This window comes from Rhinolophus sinicus, chromosome X (genome assembly GCF_036562045.2).
Source record: "Rhinolophus sinicus isolate RSC01 chromosome X, ASM3656204v1, whole genome shotgun sequence".
NCBI lineage: Eukaryota > Metazoa > Chordata > Mammalia > Chiroptera > Rhinolophidae > Rhinolophus > Rhinolophus sinicus.
Window position 1 is genome coordinate 29156716 of NC_133768.1, and position 12264 is coordinate 29168979.

Sequence of the window (12264 nt, forward strand, 5' to 3'; positions counted from 1 at the left end):
GTGTAGCGGGGTGCTAACAATGCCTGTTTATCTGTTTCAAAAGGCTTTTGTGAGGACTCACAGACCGTAAATACCTGGAAAATGGTGTTATTATTGTTTCATTATTATTACTATTATCACTGTTATTATTATTGCTTTATCACTCTTTTATATTTTTCACAATATCCTCCCAGAAAATGAGAAGGTACTATACAAAATATTGCTGTCTCTTTAAAAGGAGAAAAATTAATAAAGTTTTTATGTTTGTATGATAATTGAGTATGAAATATATGGGTTGAAAATAATGCATCCCTTTGGGTAATATTACTATAGAAAGACATCATGATTCTTAAATATTCTTAAAGGTCTTCAGAAATATGTATAATAATAATTTATAATATATACTTAGTGCTTTCCAGGCATTTGGTGCTCTGCTAGGTGCCTCATAATTTATTTCATTTCATCCTTTCAACAACCCTGAGTTCGATATTCTTATTGATCTCACTTTACAGACTAAGAAACTGAGTCATAGAAATGTTGAGCAGGTTGTCACAGGGGATTCTAACCAAATTTGTGAGACCTCAGAGACTACATACTTAGTATAGTAGCTACCGGCTCTAGGGTATATTATGATCAGTAAAGGTGAAATCTTAAAACATATTAAATATATCCAAAAGTAAAGCCGTGTGATTTACCTGTTATAGCTAAGGTGCCAAATAAAAAATCATTATAAGAGTAACTTTATTTGAAGGGTACAGATGTGGGTTTGTATTCAACTACGTAGGAACGTTTTACAGTTTGGTGGTAAATTGAAAAGATCCTACCTAATGCATTCACAATGAACCATTCTATCATTGAATTCCCAAAGACTCACTTCTGTGAAGTCAATAGTGGCGTAACATTCTGGAGCCATGCACACCAACTGGATAAAGGTTCTCTGGCAAATTCTAAATGGCTTTTTACTGAAAGATTGGAAAAAACTTAGTATATACCACCATATTTATATGTGTTATTGCTCATAAAATTGTCCTTACAGCAAAATCATGAGCTTTTAGAACCTTTGGTTTCATTTTATGGATAAAAACATGTGTTTCAGACAACTTGTATAAGATACCCATGGTCTAACAGCTCAGGCGCTGTGGTGCCAAGTTTTCAAATTAGATCTTTCTAACTGTACAGGCCATGCTTTCCTGAAAAGAATTACATCTTGTTTAAGACCGGTCTTATATTAATTTTTGCTCCAAAAGACGCATTAGAGCTGATTGTCTGGCTAGGTCTTATTTTCGGGGAAACACAGTATGTGTATATACAGAGGGTGCCAAAAAAATGTATATACATTTTAAGAAAGGAAAAAACTGCATTAAAATTACACTGATGGTAACCACTTTGAGCACCTCTTGTAATTGCAGAAGTCAAACGTGACTTGTGTTCATCTTTTGTTATCGGTATATATTGAGTATTACAACTTTAATACTGTTTTCCTTTCTTAAAATGTATATTATATACATTTTTTGGCACCCTCTGTATACACACACATTTATTATATAGATTTTTATATATGAAATTCAGGTGCAATAATTTAATAGTGAATTTACAAATGCTTGTTCGATACTCTTGTAGATCATTGACCTACTATGATCCAATGTGTCATTTGCAGATAAGGATGGCAGCCTTGTCAAGACTGGAAAGAATATTTCGTTTCCCTCCCGAAAAGCTGGATCATCCTCTCTTGGTCCTTCTAAATATAGCAATGCTGAGCCTGCAAAGAGTTTATTTATTGGTATGTGGCAAATATATAGTGTATTGCTGAAACCCAGTCCATAACATGATTTGTTTAAAATTATTTCATTAAAAACTTGGGTTTTTGCAAGTAATAAGAAATCCATGAAGAAAACATGAATTTGTCCTTAGTTTTAAGTGGGTCATCTGTTTGGGGAGCTCTCTCAAATGATCTAAAGCAGAGAGTCTCTAATGTTTTTCGTTCCCAGAATGTGTAGTATCTCAGTACTTTTCCTCTAGGCCAAAATATGTCCTAAGCAGTTCCCTTTAGCAAGTGGTTTGGTCCAAAAACCTAACAATAGTAGTTCATGTGATAGCCAGCAGATATTGTAGTTATATTTAACTCAAATGTGAAATATCCTACAGGGTCCCTCTGAATTTGCTGTGACATCCCAGATTCCGTCAGTCCACAGTTTGGGAACTGCCAAACTAGGGGTTTGTCTCCTAATTATCTAACTGGATCCAATGTTGCCTGTCTTAGAAAGAGATGAACACAGATAAATATGTGAATTTGAGAGTATTATTTGCAGTTAACTGTTCAAATATTCCTTTCTCTGGGTATGAGTAGTATTGAAAATTTTCTTTTTATTGAATGGACCAAACCAAATTAAATATTGCGAGGTTTTTAAATGAGTTGTGCTTGTTCCCCTACATAAGCAGATATTTTTTGGGGAAAAAAAGGATAAAATCATTTTATGTTCTTGAAAATTTCTCTAATTCAAAAATGTTTTGTATTGCAATGCTTCACTTGGGTCGAAAGCCATTTTGAATCTGAAGCCAATGTTTTGTTTCTGTAAGTTTTTCAGCTAAGATGCAATTCTAACAAGTAAAGCTAAAGAATTATTAAACTATTTTACATATATCATTGGAAATGAAAGGTTCCATTTGGGGACTATTTTCACATACCATTATGGCAAGAAGAAAATTTAAGATTTTTTTAAAATTGAAATTCATCTATTTCTAAAGTATTTCTAGTGAGTATTTGAAAATAAATCTATTATTTTCTTTAAGGTAACAGTAAATTGACTCAATTTCTTTGAGAGCATAGAATAATTTGTGCAATGCGCTGTATGTCTCTACCTACAAATAGCAGTGGCTGACAGAATATTTTACTCTATGGTCAAATAACCCTTTTTACAAAAAAATGTGAATTTTAGGAACGGAAATAATACCTGAAAAATTGAATTTGGGCAAAAGTGAAACGTCAAAGCAAGAAGGTGTTAGATCAATGATAAAACAGGAGAAAAATGAGCAGTTTTTTCCTGAAGAAGGAACGAAGGCATATGACTTATTTCAAAAAGCTGTAAATGCTGCTCAGACTTGGTTCACCCTCTTCGGCTGGTCGGAAGGACCCCATTCTCTCTCTATTCCAGAGACTATAAGAAGGTAACAGTTACATGTTTCTCTAAATCCCTTGCTTTGTATTGTATATTAAAATATCTATTTATTGGGATTGTTCAAAGTGAAATACAATATTAAATAATTTATTCTAAACTGATAAATTATGAGGAGGCTAATAAGAAAAGCAAAAAGATGCAAATGTACATTTCTTTAGTATAAGCGCACTATTTCATTTTCTCTAAGCATCCAGCGATTTTAGGCAGGTACTGAAAATCTCTGAACCTCAGTTTCCTCGTTTGTCAAGTACGAAGGGTAAACTGTGGGTAGGAAAAGCCCTTTTAAACTTGAAAAAGTGGAAATGCCATAGCTCTCTATAAATGAAAGAAATATCAACCCTAGATCTAGGGTATAATCCAGGAGACAGTAGTATTAGTGAACAGTTTCTTTGACACTATCTTCTCTTTGACAATACATTTACTTCACTATTTCATGTGTTGTTGTATTACTCAGCATGTCTAAAATAATTAAATTGCATTGGTTATGTCAAGCCACTTAATGCTGTTGTTAATTTAAACAGGAAGTTAGGCATCTCCCTTATTACAGCGTTGGTGGTATAGTGTTCATTAGAGCTTCTCTGTCTCCTTTCTTTCCAGTTCTCCTGGGGAACTTGCTAACACATGGGGTGAATGCTAATCTCTAGCTAGAAGGGCTATATTAGAATTTTTACATCTATTTTCAAGAGTGAGCTAGGTTACATGTTATTCCTATAAGTTAACTTTTCCAGTTTTTTAAATTAATAGGACAATATCAGCTTGATAGAATAAATTGGCTAATAGCTCATCTTTGTCTGTAGTCAGAGAAAATTAATGTGGTAGATACCCTGAAAATTTACCAGCTTGGTCATGAAATCTTCTGACTCCGGGGAATTTTTGAGGAAAGTTATTGTTAGAACTTTTCAGTTCCCTGTTTTGGTGTTTGTTCTACTGAAAATTTTACCTATTTTGAGTAAATTGTAATGATTTCATTTTGGTGCAGATCATTGATCGGGCATTTAAAATTCATTATTTAACCATTGTGACTACTAATACTGTTTGCATTTATAATTTTTTCCTTGTTTACAATTTTATTTTCTCTTGATTATAGATAACAACACTTTACTTTTATTTCTAATATAACAAGTTCTTGGATTAATTTGTCTGTTTCTATATTTTCTAAATTATTTAATGCTGTTTTGTTTATAATTTACTTTTTCTTTAAATTTAAATTGTATGCTTAATTATTTTTAGGTCTATAAATTTATCTCTTTATTCCACATTAGCTACATCCCAGAATTTTTGCTATTAAGCATTCTCATTTTTGTTGTTTTTTTATAGAGCCTTTGATTTTAATTTTAATTTTCTATATTTTTATCATAATGATTGCTAATTTGTTGTATAATATGTTATTGCATTCATTGATTATTTACTTGCCTATTTACATTAATTGTTGGGTATTTACTTATGTTACTTTTTTCTATATTTTCTTAATGTAAATTATAGCAAGATTAAACATATCTGTTTATAAATGGTAACAGACATTTCTGGATGTTACAGAGGAAGGTTTTCAGAGGTGGGGTCACTGGATCAAATAATACAAGCTTCTTAAAATCTCTTCTAATTTTGGGTGATTTTCTGGTGTGTGTTTCATTTTACTCCCACTAATGAGTTACATTGTCAGTCTGGTTGTTACCTGATGGATTCCAGTACTTTGTTATTTTGATACGTAAATGAGAAACAGCCTAAGTCATGGGGTGCTATCTGGGGAAGGACAGTTCTAGAGGAATATGGGGGCCTCCCCAGCCCTGGGAAGGAAGCTGCCCACAGGGAAACAACTTTGACTAAAGATAAACTTTGTCCAAGTAACAGTGTTGTTCAGTGCCAGTTCTTAATTTGGAATCTTTGGCTCACGGACTCTCAGGCTAAGAAGATAACTTCCAACATCATGTATTATTGTCAATTCTTGAATTCCCTCCTCAGTGTCTCTTATATTGCTCCATCATCTGGAATCATTCAGTGTTTTTAATAAGACTGATGTCATCTTTTGTGAGTACTGTGTTCATTCTCTCAGAATTATTTTATGGTTCCCATTTCTCTGCTAATGTATTCTGTGATTTATTGAAATAAAATCTGAGCATGGGGTTTCTTATATCATTTAATATAGTTGACATTCAGTGGGCCCTTTCATTTAGAAAACTCATCTTTTAACTGTTCTTTCCTGTATTTTTTTCTGCTATTTCTCTGTTTTCTCTTCCTTAATCTCATTTTAGAATGACGGTGTATCTGCATGTCTGATATCACTCTCAATTACGTCTTGGTTTTCATCTTTTTCTACTTCTGCTTTCTTATACTAGTAGATCTTCACTTCCTCTTTCAGTCTTCTATAACAATTTTAAATTAGTATGTACATTTTTGTTTTGTAAGAACTCTGTCTTTCTCTATTTTTTCCTACCCTCCCGATCTATTCTCTATCTCCTCTTCTCCTCCCTCCTTTCTTTCCTTCCTTCTGTCTTTTTCTGTGATAATAGCATCCTGTTTTTGTGTTGGATGCATGCCTTCTCAAATATGTCTTCCATGTATAGTAATCATCATAATTACTGTACCACAGGTCGCTTTCTCCCTCTGTATCTGCTGATTCTACACTTGGCACCTCTCTTATAGTCCTTTAGGGAATATGGCTTCCTTTCCCCCTGTAGCCTACTGCTATGTAGTCCATTTTGATTTATTCCTCAGTACAATTCCATCCATTCTCTGTCTTATAGACATTCTTCAAAGTTTCTAATATAATAATGCTCCTTTTCCCAATTTCAGTCTTGTGATAGGTTTATTCCCTTTCTCCAACCTTTCTGACTTTTCAGGTATGTTTTGAAATGGAGAGAGGAAAAGCACGTATGCTTAATTTATTATCCTGAACAGGAAGTTACCCTTCATTCTCATAGTTTTCTACAGTTTTCCTCTTCCGTTTATCTTCTGATAGTTCCAACTTAATGACTCATCATTTCTGTTATTGATTTCATTATTGTGGTCTAATAGTCTGTCATACTGAACTTGCTTTGCAATATAAGTAACTTTCCCAAGGTCAATCACCTGATAAATAGCAGAGCCAGGATTTGAACCTGAGCATTTCACCCCCAGAACTAATATTTTTAAGCATCATCCCACTTGTGAATTATGGGGGTTCAGATTAAGATTTAGGAAACTTTTAACATTTGAAAGACATGAACTCCACCATTTGGCATTTTGGTCTTTGGCTTTAGGCTAGACACTACAAGCACATGTGGTTAGGTACATCAATTCAGGGAGATGAAGAATATACTGTGTTTCCCCGAAAATAAGACCTACCCCAAAAATAAGCCCCAGTTAAGATCATCAGCCAGACGTTATGTGCATTTAATATATTATGACGATGTTCCAGAAGAAGATGACATGACTGTATTTGAATAAATGTAGATTGTTGAATGTGAAAAAATAAGCCATCCCCTGAAAATATACCCTAATGCGTGTTTTGAAGCAAAAATTAATGTAAGACCCGGTCTTATTTTCAGGGAAACATGGTAGTAGTCTAGAACTGAGGGAAGTTTTGTAATCCTAATATTTACAGGTTAAATCTAGGATTTCAGACCAAGTGAAGCTTAAACTCCTGGGCAAGCAATAAATTATAGTGAAGTGTCATGTATGTTAATGGGGAAAGTAGAATTCCCTGATCTTACATGCAGTTACCCCCATCTGGAGAGTCATCCAATACAGAATGTATTACCTGAAAAGTAGAGTTAATTATGGTGTGGTTATCAAAAAATTTCATTTTCTAACACTGAATATTTTTTGACATATTTATGCATCACCTTTCTTGAACCTGAAGATACAGATTGTCAGAAAAGTTGCTTTATTGGTGTGTTAGCTCAGGTAATTTCACTCTTTACAAATACCAATTCACAGCAGTGCGGCAGTACAGTTCATTTCATTTGTTGATTTGAGATATATTTGGGCAGAATAGCAGAAACCAAAGAAATTATTTGTGGTTACCTTTAATTGATTAATTATTAGTCTGTTTTCAATTCTTAGAGGCCCTTAGATATTATTTATTTTCAGCCTTTTCCCAAATCACCAAAAGATGGAAATAGCTGTTGAAAAATATCACAAAACACAATTTATGTTTCAGAAGTCATCAGAGGAAATATAGTAAAGATTACAGTCCACTCACTTCAAATTAGATGAATTGTGGGAATTAACATTTTCTCCACACACCACTGGGAAGATCGCTAACTGATCACATGATCATTTAAATCATACTGGAAATACCACTTCATCTGGGAAGAGTGGGTTTTTCCAGTACCTATCAGTGCTAGTCCACACTTCTATTCCATCTCCTTGCTAGCATCCCTCAAGCCCCCTACCTCCTGTGTCCTATTCCACCTTCTAAGGCAACAACTGTTTTCCTGAATTCTAACATCAAAGATTAGTTTTATCAGTGTTTGAACTCCATATAGGAATAATCATACGGTTTGCATTTTTGTTTGTGTCTGGATTTTTAAATTCATGAGTAGATTATTTTTGTACATTGTAAAAACATGTAATATGCAAATAATCACTTTTTTCTCTTTTCAATCCTTATATCTTTGATTTTTTTTTCTTGTCTTATTACATTGGCTAGGATCTCCAGTTAAATACTGAATAGTAGGCATCCTCCTGTTAATCACAATCTTAGGGTGAAAACCTTTCAACATTTTTCATTAAGTATGAGGTTCACTGTATGCTTTTTAAAGAAACTCCTTACCAATTTATAAAGTTAATTTTTGTTTCTGGTAGTCATGAGTTTTCATAATGAAAAGATTGAATTTTTAAACTATAATTTTTCTTTTAAGTTTAGCTTTATCTGAATTGCATATTTTTATATGTAATATATTATTTCTATCCCACTCATACTTGTTTCTAATTTTCAATATGCTTTATTTTACAAAGGTCATTTAGAAGCTTGCATTTGGTGATTTTACTGTTGATATTTAGCATAATTTCATTGAGGCCAGAGACTAGCCTCTTTGAAACTTTTGACATTTGTTTACTGGCCAGCATTTATTTAGCTTTTATAAATATTTCAACTGGAAAATATTGTGTATTTTGTAGTTATTGAAAGCTGTTTTTCATGTATGTACATTAAACAAAGTTTGCTTATTATACTCTTTAAATTATGTGTATATATATCTACTGATTTTTGAATTATTTATCAATTGCTGGGATAAAGTTGTTGAAATCTTTACTTATATTTGTACATTTGGCTACTTCTTTTTAATTCAGTCATTTTTGCTTTATATGATTTTAAGTTGTACCAAGTGCATTCAAATGTGCAATTGTAGCACCTGTGTGGTTTATTAACCTTTTTATGCACATGGGATGTCTTTCTTTGTATGTAGTAATGCTTTGTGCCTTAAATTCTAAGCTGTCTCATATTAATATAGGTACATCACTTCTGGTTAGTATTTACAAAGTACTTTTGTCTTTTAATTTGATTTTATGGTTCATGTAAATTTAATGTAATTACTATACATTTGAATGTCAATCTACAATGTTTTTAAATTCTATTTTTCTGCCTGTGTTCCCTTTCTCTCTTTCTTTTGCCTTCTTCTGGATTGGTTAGACATTCTTTTCTTATTTCTTGATTCATCTTCTAATAGTTTAGAAGTTTAAATGCACTTTTTAAACTTTTATATTTGGTGTTTAGGAGCTTCACTGTGACATGCCTAAGGTATTTTAATGATTACCTTAGACAATACAGCATGCATTCTTAACTAATTAAAGCCTTGTACTAATTCATAATTTTATTCTCTTGTTTGATGTAGCAAGAATAGATGCTATTTTAACTTTATTTTCTTTCCTTTTGTCATTTGCTATTGTTGTTATATACTATATATGTGTGTGTGTACCGTGTTTTCCCGAAAATAAGACCTAGCTGGACAATCAGCTCTAATGCATCTTTTGGACCATTAATGTATGACCCGGCCTTATTTTACTATAATATAAGACCAGGTCTTATATAATGTATATAATGTAATGAAATGAAATGAAATGAAATGTAATATAATATAATATAATATAATATAATATAATATAATATAATATAATACCGGATCTTATATTAATTTTTGCTTCAAAAGACGCATTAGAGCTGATTGTCCAGCTAGGTCTTATTTTCAGGTAAACACAGTATGTGTGTATGTATATATATATATACCAGGTGTGCCCAAAAAATGTATACACATGACTTGTATTCATCTTTTGTTATCAGTATATATTGAGTATTACAATTTTAATAGTTTTTTCCTTTCTTAAAATGTGTATACATCTTTTTGACACCCTCTGTATGTATGTATACATATATCTCAGATATTATTATTTAATCAGTCAGTATTTGCTCATACATTTACCAGTTTTATTGTTCTTCATTCCTTTTGTATTTTTGATCTTCAGTGTAAGATGATTTTCTTCCTTTCAAATAATTCTCTTTAGATATTTTAATTAAGGTCATTTGGTAACAGATTTCTGTATTTGTTTCTAAAAATAGTTATATTTTTCACCTTTATTCTAATTGTATAGGTTTTTGTTTTTTGGTGTGTTTTTTTTTTTGTATAGAATTCTAGGCTGGCAGTTATTTCTTCAGCATATTTAAGATATATTATTTTCTAGTATCGTCTATTGTTTCTATTAAGAAATCATTGAAGTTCTAATTTTACACTTTAAAGGTATTATCTTTTTTAGAACACTTTTAAGATTTTGTCTTTATATTTGGTGTTTAGGAGCTTCACTGTGACATGCCTAGAAAAGTTTTCTTTGTGATTACTTTTATAGGGGTTGATAGTGTTTTTTTTCATTTGTGGTTTGACTTTTATTGTCAATTTTGGAAAGTTCTCAGCCACTGTTCTTTCAGATTATGATTGCCCCTTTCTTTTGGGCTCCTCTCCTTCTTTGTTCACTTTTCTGTATTCCATCTTTCTTCCCTCTGTATTGCAGTATGGATTCTTTCCTATGGCCTATATTCCAATACATGAATTCTCTTTATTTGATTTAATCTGCTGTTAAACTCATTGCTTTCATAGCTTTACTTACGGGATTTGCTTATTTCTAAATTTTCCATTTAGTCTTTTTTATATCATTTATATGAGGAATTCAGTAACACAATTCTCAATTTTAAACATAGTACATACAGTTAGTTTAAAATCTGTATCTTACAGCTGTAATATCTGGGGCCCTTGTTTGTTTATATTGTTTATTGTTTCTTTCCATTTGCATTCATTCATCTTGTTTCTTTCTTCTTATTTAGTCATTGTCTGGTTATGTTGTAATTCCGTTTACACATTTTAAGGGAAAAAAACTGTATTAAAATTGTAGTACTCAGTATATACCGATAACAAAAGATGAATACAAGTCATGTTTGACTCCTGCAATTACAAGAGATGCTCAGAGTGGTTACCATCAAATGTAATTTTAATACAATTTTTTTCCTTCCTTAAAATGTGTATACATGTTTTTTGGCACCCTTTTTATATATATCACTTATGAGGAACTTGAAGAGGAAAGGTTAAGTAACTTCCACAAAGTCACAGAGTAAGTGGCAGAACCAGGATTTGAGCAATCAAATTTAGGTAAGGTAGTCAAACCCTTACCTACATCAATGTGATACATGTATAGGATACATGTATCCTATAGTATGTGATACAGACCTATTAGCCACCAAACTGGAGAACTGCCATTCAAAATGGCCCTTTGGTCACTTTTTATTTGTCCGTCTAAGCTAGTGATACATTTGTGACTCTGATTTCTAGCAAGCAAATAGTATAGTATTAGATATTTGATAAAGTGTAGACAACAAGAATTGGTTGGAATTTTTCACTCCATTTAAAAATCAGCATGCATCACAACTTGGTGCGGGGAGGTATCAGGAAATAGAGATTGCATTATCTTATTTAATTACAGAGAAATATATGAGAACAGTAGGTTTCTGGATTTTATCTTTAAAATGAGAATCCCCACTCATGAGGCTAATATGTAGGATGTGCCCTTCTGTGTATTAAATACAAATATTGAGAAAATGTATGTAAATTTGTAATTCCAAGTATGATGAATGTTTGAAATCTATCTTGAAAACTATTATAGGAATTATTATCTCCAATTTATAGTGTACAAAACTGAGTTCAGTGAGTTTAGATAACTTGTCCTACTTATTCAGCTAGTAGGTGATAGGTCCAGGATATAATCCCTGTACTATACTGTTTATCCAAAGCACTTAAATTTTTTAATCACAATGTAATTTTACATATTTGACAATAGCAACATTACATAATGATATGTGCTTAAAATAAGATACTGGAAAACTCTGGAGTTACTAAAAAATCTGTTTTTTGCTAATAAGTAGCTGAATTAAATGAATTTCGTAATTTCTTATTTGATTTTATATAGAATTTTATTTACTCATTGAACATTTATTTCTATAACATCACATTTTAAAATTAAAAAAAAAATTTAATTGTCTTTCCATAGGGATGTGTGTAAAAAGATAATCAGCTCAGACTCATCACGCAAAAGAATTTCCAGAGAGAATGAGTTTTTAAGATACAATAAAACCATTTATGATGTGATACGTCACTTGAGTGGAAGAGACCTTGATGGAGTGAAGTCAGATCAATCTTTACCTGAGAATTCCACTGAAAGGGTGACTCAACTTCATATGCAGTATACTTTACTTCTTGAATTTCTCAGGTAAGAGCATGGATGTGCTGATTTAAAAACGTAATTTTGGCTTGGATAGATAGATAACTAAGCAGATGGGTAGGTAGATAGCTAAATAAACTGTGATATTATTTGTCTTTTTATAAAATAGTTACTAAGTTTCCACAGTAATACATGACCCTCTAATACATATATTGGAAAAATAACAGAAAATAAAGTACTTCATGACCTATTGAATTTATAATCTAAGGCAATCACTTTAAAACTTTATCATGCATTTAAGGTATTGAGATGGCATGTTAAACAGATTACTGGTCCTTACCCTCAGAGTTTATGATACTTATTTGCATTTATAACATGTTTCAAGTAATACTGATGCTTCTGGTCCATAACCTCATTTTGAGAATCCTCA

At 31.9% G+C, this 12264-nt stretch overlaps 1 protein-coding gene across 1 annotated transcript in view; it reads left to right on the forward strand.

Annotated features, from left to right (window-relative positions):
* Nucleotides 1-12264, forward strand: part of CFAP47 (cilia and flagella associated protein 47) — a 374794-nt gene that overhangs the window by 135783 nt on the left and 226747 nt on the right. Inside the window, exons 28-30 of the mRNA XM_074323826.1 lie at nucleotides 1637-1759; nucleotides 2916-3144; nucleotides 11664-11882. Coding sequence (XP_074179927.1) covers nucleotides 1637-1759; nucleotides 2916-3144; nucleotides 11664-11882 — 571 coding nt within the window. The remainder of the gene's footprint in view (nucleotides 1-1636; nucleotides 1760-2915; nucleotides 3145-11663; nucleotides 11883-12264) is intronic.